The sequence below is a fragment of the Eupeodes corollae genome, chromosome 1, assembly GCF_945859685.1.
Source record: "Eupeodes corollae chromosome 1, idEupCoro1.1, whole genome shotgun sequence".
Lineage (NCBI taxonomy): Eukaryota > Metazoa > Arthropoda > Insecta > Diptera > Syrphidae > Eupeodes > Eupeodes corollae.
Window position 1 is genome coordinate 247,247,229 of NC_079147.1, and position 11,605 is coordinate 247,258,833.

The following is an 11,605-nucleotide window of genomic DNA, read 5'->3' on the forward strand; positions in this document are numbered from 1 at the left end:
AACATCATCCACCCAAACCGGGGGTCGCTGATCCAGAAATAAATGCTTTCTCTCAAAGTACATAGATAAAATGTTGATAAATATTTACATAGAGAAAATACATAATATCAACTTTTCCTTGCCTGCCGCTGCCACATGCATTTCTATATCGAACATGGAATCCAACATGTACATCCCTTTTCGTTGTACCTAAAGTTGGTACCTACCTACATATAAATAGTTTTGTTGGTACATGAAATAAAAAAAAACAAGAGAAACTTCAATTGAGTTTTTCTTCACAATTTCACTCTGTGGAATTGTTAACTATATTTTTTCCTTCTGCTTCTAATTTATGAAATTCTACAATATTTTTTGTTTTAAATAAAAAATAAAAATAGGTATGTGCAACTAGGTATTATAAATTTCAATGCATTAATGCAATTTAAGTTAGTAATAAAATAAAGAAAAAAGAGCACATTGAGGCAGTTTTTAGTTACATTCTTCGCCTCCACCGGAACTTTAAGCCCCTGTGGAATCGAGAAAATAACAAAACCCTTAATTTACAATAATACACACAAAGTCAACCACTATTAATCTCTGAAGTCTTGAACTCTAGAGAAAATCTCTCTTAATCAGTTGGATTTTGGATGACAATGAGTATAAAGTCCTTGTCTGGTGCAACCATTATTTCGTGCTTCTTCGAACGGACACGTAGGAATGTTAGATCATTTGAGGGATCCAAATCGCGGACAACACTCCGGGCCTTGTCTGCAAGTTGACTCATGAGTCCAGCATATTGGACAGTGGTTGTGTTGTCCAAAGTACTCTTGACTGGAATTCCTGTTGAACAAAATACGATTTATATCTTTCTTTTTGTAATTGCCTAGCAACGCATATGTTAAGTCAATATATTGAAAATTTTCATGGAAATGCAGAAAAATATGTTATTTTTGTAATTTAATCATTAGAAAAATTATTAGAAAATGCAAATATTTATTTTGTAAGCATAAAAGTAATAATTTTTTTTTGGCACAAACCTTCGTTATTCACAACAATTGTTCCGACAACTCCCTTGTGTGATTGGAGTCGTTTTAAGGTTTCTTCTACTTCTTGTGACTGAAAATAATCAATATTTTATTTGCAAAGAAGAGTTTAATATATTTTATTTTAATATTTACCATTTTAATAAATTATATTGTTGAACGGATTTTTTATTTTGTCGCTGACGAATCAACCAACCCAGTTTTTGACAGATGCCAAATAAAGTCATAACAAAACGTCATTAAAAAAAAGTTTCTCGTTGAATTGATTTTGCTGACTCGTTGAATTTTAACGAATTGAAGTGGTGCCAGGTCTACCCAACTTATGTACATTTCTCGATATATTTTAAACGACGCAACTTATTTCGTTGTTTCAAGTTCATAAATATAAAATAGTTAATCAACCTTAATAAAGAAATGCATTTGGTGGTTTAATAGTTACAGTATTTTTTATAACTCTTAACCATTGTGTAGCATTTGTTATGGCAGGAGTTATAGAGAAGACAACAAATGTATGTTTGACTTATGTTTCTTTTAAGAAATGAATGGCTTGTTTGTTCCAAGTTAGTAGCTTTTAATCCTTGCTTATCCTTAAAGCACTATTCACATGAGCAAGACCAACGACCAAGCAATGAACGAATATTCGTCGATTTTGAAATTATTTCACATGAGGGTTTTTAATTCGTCGCGAATGAAGTTTGACTTTGACAATTGACCAAAACAAGAATGATTTTTGTAGGTTAAGTACGCGCGATTATTTGATTCGTTGCAAATGTTGATAATGTGGAACGCGAATAAAGTTTGACAGTTCGTATCAACTACAATTTTTTCCGTGACGAATAAATTTGTTTCCCCAAATTTATTAATATGTGATATTGGAAAGTAAAAGTACACATCATAAATCAAATAGAAACTATATTGCTATCGTTTTGTTAAGAATTTGTGTGGAAATATGTCTTCAAACGTATTAAAACTCACATTTTGTAATTCATTCGTCGTTCGTTGGTGGCGCTCATGTGAATACTGCTTAAGTACGCATGCAAACTAAAATGTTTATAAAAATTCATCCTCAGTTTGAGACATTTTTTATAGATTAAACCCAATAAGTCATTGAACAAGAATCTATGAAAGTTTTGTTTAAAACTTAGCCCACTGAGAAGAAATTACCTTTCAGTAAATCAAAGTCTAAGTTTTTATCTTAAAAATGTATTTGAAAGTTAACACATTTGACACATACACTCTTTTTACTCTGCCCATAATGCACCATCACCTCCGGAGGAGGTGTGCAAAATCATAACCGAAGCTAAAATAAAAAAGGCAAAACCTTCTGATCGAGGAGACGCAAATGCTCGGCATACCCTTTGGGGAAGTTCTGAGATCAACGAACGAGGTGAGTCACTTTTTGATTTTATTATTGAAAATAATATGACCATTTGTAACAGAGGCAATACTCCCACTTTCGTCTTTCCGAGCTCGGAAAATTATGATGGATGGGAGGATGTGCTTGATGTTACTTTAGTAAACAACCGTAATTTATTAGTGGAGAATTGGAGAGTTTCCCCTTTGAATTCGTTTTCGGATCACAAGTGGATCCTTTTTCAAATTAATTTTGAGTGGAAAAACCTTCCGCCTTACAGAAATCCCAAAAGAACTGACTGGACGAAATTCAGTCAAATTGCTAATTCCAAACTAAGCAACTTACCGAATCTCACTGAATCGATAGGAGACCTTGAATTAAAGGTGAAAACCTTTGAAACTTCTATAAGTAAAGCTTTTAGAGGCTCTTGCCCAGTAAAATAAAGCCGTAAAACCCTTCCTTCTTGGTAGAATGAAGAACTGTCCAGTATTAGGAAAATGACGAGTACAATTTTCAATGTCTGCAACAAACATAAGTTTTACCAACCGTATAAAGACTCTCTTAAAATTTACAAGCAAGCCCTGTCATCAACCAAAAGACAAGGCTGGAGAGAATACTGTCAATCAATCGAAGACATAAAGGACTCCGCAAGGCTCAGCAAAGTTTTATCGAAGGAAAATTGTAATCCTTCATTTCTAAAATCGCCTGATGGAACCTGGACAGCCTCTCCAGCCAAATCTCTTGAGCTACTGATGAAGACGCACTTTCCGGGTTGCGAGAGTGATAACCCCGAACCGCTTGAAACCACAGAGCTAAACGTAGCTCATGTGGAGCAAGTAGATTCCGTTATAACCAGAGAAAATATTTTGTGGGCCATCAATACTTTGTCTCCATATAAATCCCCAGGCATGGATGGCATACTGCCAGTTATGCTTCAAAAGTTGCATGATGTGGCAGCTCCATGGCTGGAACAAATTTTCAAAAGATGCCTCCTTCTCAAACATGTGCCCATGTCGTGGTCAAAGTACTTTTTATCCCGAAAGTGGGTAGGTGAGGTCGCGAATCCGCGAAGGATTTCAGACCAATAAACCTAACATCTTTTGTGCTTAAAACCTTGGAGCGCATTCTTGATTACCATATTAGAGAAATCCTAGTTGGACGACCTCTCGAAAGCTCTCAGCATGCTTATCTTAAGGGCAAATCTACCGAGACTGCCCTCCATGAGGTAGTGCGTACTGTAGAACAAACAATCCATTATAAAGAATTTACTCTTGCCACCTTCCTAGACATTGAAGGTGCTTTTAACAGTGTCCTTACAGAATCCATAGAAGAATCGCTCGTTAAGTTCGGTGTAGAAGACTTCATTCGAGAATGGATTATTTCCATGCTCAGTGGTAGGAGGATTCAAGCCACTCTAAGTAATACAATCGCAACAAAACACGTGAGTAAGAGAAAACCCCAGGGTGGTGTTCTTTCGCCTCTTCTATGGCTTCAGGTCATGGATACAATTCGCATTTAATTAGAGAGATATGGAGTGAAGGCGGTAGCCTATGCGGATGATTTGGTGCTAATGGTGTCAGGAAAGTACACTTCTGTGATTAGTGAAATCACGGAGTCAGCTTTAAAGAAAGTTTGCAGCTGGGCCACGAGTTGTGGACTAGGAGTTAAACAAAGTAAAACTGAACAGTAAAGTACCGTCCTTCACTCTACCTCGACTCAACGGTCAAATCCTATCATTGTCTTCCAGTGCAAAATATTTGGGAGTTATACTCGACCCTACTCGACCCTAAACTAAACTAGAAACTAAATATTGAAGTACGGGTTAAGAAGGACTGTGTTGCCTTCTACGCCTGCAGCAAAACTTTCGGCAAAAAGTGGGGACTTCAGTCGAAGATGATTTTATGGACGCACACAGCCGTAGTACGTCCAATCTTAAGATATGGGTCGATTGTGTGGTGGCCTGCTTTTAGCAAAGCCTATAATATTGATAAGCTAAAGAAGGTTCAGAGAACAGCTTGCGTGGGCACCGCAGGGGCCATGCGTACTTGCCCAACGGACGCCTTAAACGTTATTTTGGATCTTCTACCAATCGACCTTTTTATTAAATACATAGTTTCCTGCAGCGCTATTAGGCTGAAGGAATCAAACAGCTGGTTGTCAAAACCTTATGGTCACAGCAACACAACGAAATCGATTCCCTCAGATATTATCTCGGTAGACACTGATGACTACTGCACTCCTACTTTGAGCCTTAGTAAGGGTTTTAAGGTTATTTTCCCATCCAGAGAAGATTAGGAGGATAAAGTCGTGTCCTGACTTTGCTAGCGTTTTTCAGGCTGAACTGCTGACAATAAGGTAGGCATGTAAGATACTTAAACAAAGCCCAAACCAAAATCGAAAAGCGGCTATCTTTACAGACAGTCAGGCAGCTGTCAAAACCTATAAACTCGGCCACATCCTCATCTAAATTGGTCCAGCAATGTCGCGATCTGGGTTCCGGGCCATAGTAATATCGTGGAAAATGAACTGGCTGACGAGTTAGCCAGGCAAGGATCGGCCCTTCATAGATCATTTGCGGAAATGGAAATGTAAAATCTTTTCTATCTACCAAACTGAATCAAACCGAAGGTGGATTCCCTAGAATGAAATACTTTGGAAAAGCATTCTTTCACGAACTTGATAAGAGACCTAATATTTTTTCTCACTGCGACAAAATGGCTCTAACATAATCGCTATAAAGCTTCTCTATAAATCTTTCCCTTTCTATCACATGTCAAACGAGTTTTTGGTATCAAAACGGCGCACTACAGCGCTAATTGCATCTCAGGCTAGGTTGCCTTGAGATCGCAATTTCTACCTACCTAACACATTTGATTAAAATACATTGTTTACGTATAATCGTGATTCAAAATTTGGTCAGTTTAGCAGTTTAAGATCACTTATTTTGGTGCATTAACTAGGCTAAAGCAAAATTTTACATCTTCATTGAACTTCAAGAGGTTTGAAATTAATTTATTAAAATAACATTTATGACTCAGGGATTAAAACCTGTTTTTCTTGTTTTAACGAAAAATTAAGTGGCTTTATTAAGGGTCTTTAAACTTCGTAATTGTTTCAAAGGCGATTTATTTAGATACCATTTTTGATGTTCATGTTCTAAAAGTTTAAATGGTAGACATGTGCATTCAAGAGGACACAAGCGTCCACAGGTTTTTCTTAAAACCCACCTCTGTCTATCAACTCCTACTCTCTGTCACTCTAGTACGTCAATTGGAGATTGTGTTCCAACCCCAGTGGGAAGTTGTTCGGGGCAGCAAACGAGGGAGGGGGGAGAGGTGTTTCCACTAAGGCACCTCTCCTTATCAAGGCGGCAGCGGACGAATTCTCGAGATGGAATCAACGGTCGCGTCTACAGTTCCAGTAAGGTTGAACTACTTAGTGAACACCTTATAGGGCTTCTTCGATCTATTCGGAGCCCAGGCCTGTAAGGAGCGGTTTATCCGGCTCCCCTTCCTTGGAGTTATACTAAAGATCTGGCTCTCCAGGTTGGGGGTTGTGCCGTCGAGGTGACTTCCTGGCCACGTAAAAAATACCTTTAGTTGCGAAGCACCAACAAGATTAGGATACGGACGGATTCACTGTTGACAACCCACGCAAACGAAATAAGGACAACGAACTTCGGATATGTACGTGGAATGTTAGGTCCCTTAACAGACCACGTGCAGCCGAACAATTAGCGGAAGCCCTAAGCAGCTGCAAGGTAGATATTACCGCCATCCAACTAAAAGGCTGCGATGTATACTACGGCGACTGCTACCGAGAACAAAGACAAAAGACAGCGTTTTTTTGGGTGTGGATTTGTTGTTGGAACTATCAACGCTGAATTCGCCAACATAATTCTAATATGCGCGCATGCCCCAACAGAGGAGAAGATGAAGACACCAAAGATATATTCTTCGAGCTCTTGGACAAGGCTTACGAGCAGTGCCCTGGCTATGACATTAAAATTGTCTTAGGAGAATTTAACGCCAAGCTAGAAAGAGAAGACATCTTTGGTGGCACAAACGGGAGAGACTGTATTTCCCGATTGTGCGCGATACCACCTCCGACAACGGATTCAGGCTCATCGATTTCGCTGCGGGGCTAGACGTTCTGGTAGCTAGAACACAGTTCACGCATCTCAATATCCACATGGAAATATCCTAATCAATCAACTTGCAACCAGATTGACCACATTGCGATCGACGCACGGACCTCGGACCTCTACCTCGTTGTAGCCAAGGTACGGCGACGGATATGCCGATCCAAGCCAAAACAAGGAAGTACTGTGAGAAGATTCGACGTTACACGGCTACAATCGCAAGAGAATATCATGTCCTTTTCAGAACGAGTCTCTAATAACCTCTTAAGGAGTCCTATGCTGCCTGCATTAAGCATTGAAAACCAGTGGCAACATTGCCTTGCAGCCATCAGAGATGTCACCTCTGAAGTGCTAGGTTTCACACAGAAACAAGAGGCATACAAAACGGCGCTGCACAAAAGGACTAGAGCTGCTAGCAAACTCTACGAGCAGAAGAGGAGAGATTAACATCGGCTTTTTAGATGGGAAAAAAGAGAGCATGAGAATAGATCGCGATCGGGGAGATAGAGGGATGTCACAACAGCAATGAGGTTCGTAAATTTTATCAAAAGGTAAAAAAAACCTCCCAAAGGTACCAGCCCCGAACCGAAGTCTGTAAGGACGATAAGGGAACTGCAGTCGATGCTGAAAATATGGAAAGATCACTTCTCCAAACTATCCTCTCTGCCGTATTATGTGAACGTCTGAAGCCATTCGTAAACAACCTGATTGGTCCTTATCATTGTGGCTTCAGACCAGGAAAGTCCACTATCGACCAAATATTCACACTACGGCAAATCTTGGAAAAAACCCAGGAGCTTCAAATTGATACCGACCATCTCTTTATCGATTTTAAAGCCGCGTATGACAGCATCTATAGGGAAGAGCTCTACCGAGAAGAATGACGATGGAAAATGCACGCTGCTCTATCAAGTTCGGAAGAGATCTTACCGATGCATTTGATGTCAAAAAAGGTTTTAGACAAGGCGATGCACTGTCATGCGACTTTTTCAACATCGTTCTGGAAAGAATTGTGCAAAACTCAACCGTCAACACTAGAGGCACAATCTTCCAAAGATCCATCCAATTACTCGGATACGCAGATGATATTGACATAATTGGAAGATCAAAGCGTGATTTCAGTGGAGCGTTTTTGAACATTGCGACGGAAGCGAAGAAGATGGGTTTAGTGGTCAATGAGGGCAAGACCAAGTATATGCTGTCATCAAAAAAGGACACTGAACGACGACGTATTGGACAAAACGTCACCATGGACAGCTATAACTTTGAGGTAGTTAAGGACTTTGTCTACCTAGGCACCGCTATAAATGCAGACAACGACACCAGCGCTGAAATCAAACGAAGAATAACTCTTGCAAATCGCTGCTTCTTTAGACTTAGAAGGCAATTGAGAAGTAAAGTCCTCTCTCGAGCATCTAAAATCACCATCTATAAGACACTCATCATCCCGGTTCTCATTTATGGCGCTTAGGCCTGGACCCTGTCAAAGAAAGATGAGAGCGTCTTGGGATGCTTAGAGAGAAAAATGTTGGTCCAGTACGCATAGATGGAGAATGGAGGAGAAGATATAGCGACGAACTGTACGGGCTGTACAGCGACACTGTACTAGGCTAGGTCATTTAGAGCGGATATACATAAACGCTCCAGCCAGGGCGGTCTTCGAATCCAATCCCGAGGGACAGCGCAGTAGAGGAAGACCGCGACTCAGGTGGTGCACCCAGGTGGGAGAGGACCTCTACCAACTTGGCGTGCGAAACTGGAGACAGCTAGCTAGGGACCGAGCTGGCTGGAGACGCTTGTTGGTTGAGGCTCAGGTCCGAACGAACTGTAGAGCCACCTTAAGTAAGTAAGTAGGTCCTAAAAGTCCTTTAATACTTAAATTCTATTAAGATGTGTCTACGTCTGTATAATGCAGAAAATTAGAGGGAGGAGTCAAAATTCAAAAGTAGAAGAGAATTAACAGGTCTTAACACTATTTTACTTCCTATAAAATACCATAGCGAGAAATAGATATAACCAATGTATTTCAATAATTTAGCATAGATTTGAACCAAACCACACTACACACTGTTGATAATAACTTTTGATACACAACTGGTAACTCTATTTTACTTCCTATAAACTACTATAAGTATTTTTTGACAGTGCAGTGCCATAATCCTTACGAAAATTTAACAAAATTAATAGTTTTTATTACTTGGGGTCTGCATTGAACATTTCCGATGACAGCACTATCGGCCTGTCATCAGATAATCCAATAGAGACCAACAATCCAACATCCAGTCCATGATCAGGTCATCGCAGTTTGGATTTTTCGAGCGGATCAAAATCGTGTTATCAAATTTGACGTGTTGTATGTAGTGGTGAGCGTCCATTTTCCATTTTTTTAAAATCAAAATTTCATTTCGCTTACAACACATTAAGCGTTGTGTCAAATGTGACATTTGAGGTTGCTCATGGCAAAACATAATATGCCCAGTCAAAAAAAAAAAAAACTGGATTACAGATGAGATTGCGGAAGAGAAGTTATTCACTCTTGTGGAGCCTCAGGGTTAGTAATCTTAAAAGAATAGTTTGAAAGCAAAAGAATAGTTTGAACTTTGTGACAGTACCTATAGTGTTGCCGCAAGTGCAAAGAAATAATAAAAGCAAAAAAAAACAAAAGCTGAAATACTCTAAGAAAATTGAACAAAAGCTTTCGTTACACTTGCAACATTGTTAGACCACTGATGCAGACGAAGATGCTATAATAAAGATGAACATGTTCGTCTTTACTATAATACGAGCTGTGGCAATCAAGATCCGGGAATTTAATTATAATTTAAAAAGTGGCAACACTTTTTCATTTGTTATCATCTGTCTAAGAAGGGAGATCTTCCTTTTAGTTAGAGTTTAAAGTTGAAGTATATAGCACGTTTGGTTTGCAATTTATGGGTATTTTTTGCAAGTAACTTTTTTAGTGTCGTAGTGAAAATGTGTGACATACATTACAAGCAACGTGTTGTGATTCAATTTTAAGTGAAATCTGGCGAAAAACCCTCAGAAACCTCCGAAAATTGCAGGTTGTCTATGGAGACGATATCATGTGAAAAACGCGTGTGTTTGAATAGGCGAAGCTGTTCAAGGAAGAGCGTGAATCGGTGAAAAAAAAAATTCACGTGAAGGAGCTCCCGTCACCTCTCGTACCGATGCGAATGTTGATCGTCTGCGCATGTTGATCACGTCTGACCGTCGCCTAAGCATTGTCTTACGAGTTAAACATCAACAAAGAAACGGTTCGCAAGATGTTACAAGAGAATTTGAACCTGCGAAAGATATGCACAAAGATGGTGCCTAAAGTTCTCACTCATTCTCGTTCGCTGTGCAAGAGTTTTTGACAAAAAAAGGCACCAACTTTGCCTCACCCATCCTATAGCCCCGATATTGCTCCCTGTGACTTTTTTCCATTCCCCAAGATGAAGTCGAACCTCAAGCCTTGTATATATATTTCCTATAGTACTCTCATGAAGAGGAACGATCGAAGCGACATCTGAGAGGCGTGGAGATGATTGAATTTGATCCCTTTTTTATATACCCCTCAATAGTTGAGAATGAGGGAAAATTCAACAATAATTAAAGAATAGAAAATAGAGAAGAACATATGCAAATGTAGTAGGAGATCGAGGGAGACAATAGCAACAACGTTTTGACATGTTATGTGTGTATGCATATTATACTTGAAGATTAAAGTTTTTACGGTTATGCTTTGGCAAGAAATAGAAAAAGTATTTATAAGAGAAACAATAACAACGCAAAAAAAGTACTGCAAAAGTATTTTTTGCGGTAGGTAGTGAATATAATATATTTTGTAATATATTTGTTTTTCAATTCAATATGGTGTCTTTATTTTTGATATGACTCTTAAATAAAAAAAATATATTTTATCTTTTTTATACCAAAAATGTAGTTTCATGTAATTTCTTTAGTTTGCCCGTTTTATATGTAGGTATATGTATATATTTATAAAGGATGAATTTTTAAAAGTTATATGAAAGTTAAAAACAAACGCATACAATTCGGGAAAATGCATGAAATCTTTATTTAAATGGATAGCACGGTCCATATAATTTAATTTTTGAAGATTATTTCCTGCAGATGTTGAACTTGACCGCGCCTCAAGGGGTCCATTCGCTTAGTCCAATTTTCTATATTTCAATTCAATAAATTGCAAGCGTTGTTCGTTTGTTAGACGAATTATGGTGCAATTATAGACCAAACTGAAGACGTTTGATAGTGAAACAAAACACGAAACGTGCGTCTACTGTTTAAACCAGTCTTGCCAAAAAGATAACAGGTACAAAATCTCCCTTCACTTTAAAAGGGACTCTATCTACGAATTCTTTAGTAAGATCCCAACTAGAGTCAAATGGGCTATTTGTTCTAATAAGATATCCATTTTTGAGAAGTTTTTGTTGCTAAATTCCGAGACATGTTAATTAAAATGCCCGCCGAAAAAAAACTCTTGAAACAAGGTGCAAACTCGGCATACAATACACTTACAAGTATGTTTGTATCTTTTACAAGAAAAGACCTTAAAAGATTCAAACCGAAAAAAGTAAAATGTTCTGGGCTATATGAATCGAAGAGTTCCATAGAAGCAATTAATGTTATCATAATGATATCTCCACACAAGAAACAATTCCATTCTGTCAAAATCACGATATCTTATATATTAGGCTTATATCTTTCCAATTAAGTCATTGATACCTGTAAGGTTAATTTTTGAACCTAGTTTCATATTATATTGTATTTATTTATTTGTATGTTTTTATATAAAAATTTAAAATTCAATTCAGTACACCCTATTTAGCCGTTGAAAAACAAAAATCGACCTAGTTTTGAATAAATTTTAATTTTTGATTGTGTTTATACTTGATGCGTACAAATGACAAATAATACGCAAGAAGAACAACAACAAAATAACTGAATATATTTAAAATCTTCAATGCATCATATGCCAAATATGGCAACATTTCATTTTTAACAAAAATTGAAAATTTAAAATGAAATGAGAATCAAAATACCTACAACGTTATTGTATACATAGCT

The 11,605-nt window shown here is 38.0% G+C and overlaps 1 protein-coding gene across 1 annotated transcript; it reads right to left on the reverse strand.

Annotated features, from left to right (window-relative positions):
- Positions 1 to 263: 263 nt before the first annotated feature.
- Positions 264 to 1,270, reverse strand: LOC129939368 (dynein light chain roadblock-type 2). Its single transcript, XM_056047354.1, has 3 exons — positions 1,158 to 1,270; positions 1,017 to 1,095; positions 264 to 819 (listed from the first exon to the last, which is right to left on the reverse strand). Exons 1-3 carry the CDS (start codon positions 1,158 to 1,160, stop codon positions 608 to 610), a joined length of 294 nt encoding a protein of 97 aa, XP_055903329.1. The 5' UTR covers positions 1,161 to 1,270; the 3' UTR covers positions 264 to 607.
- Between the last annotated feature and the right edge of the window lie 10,335 nt (positions 1,271 to 11,605).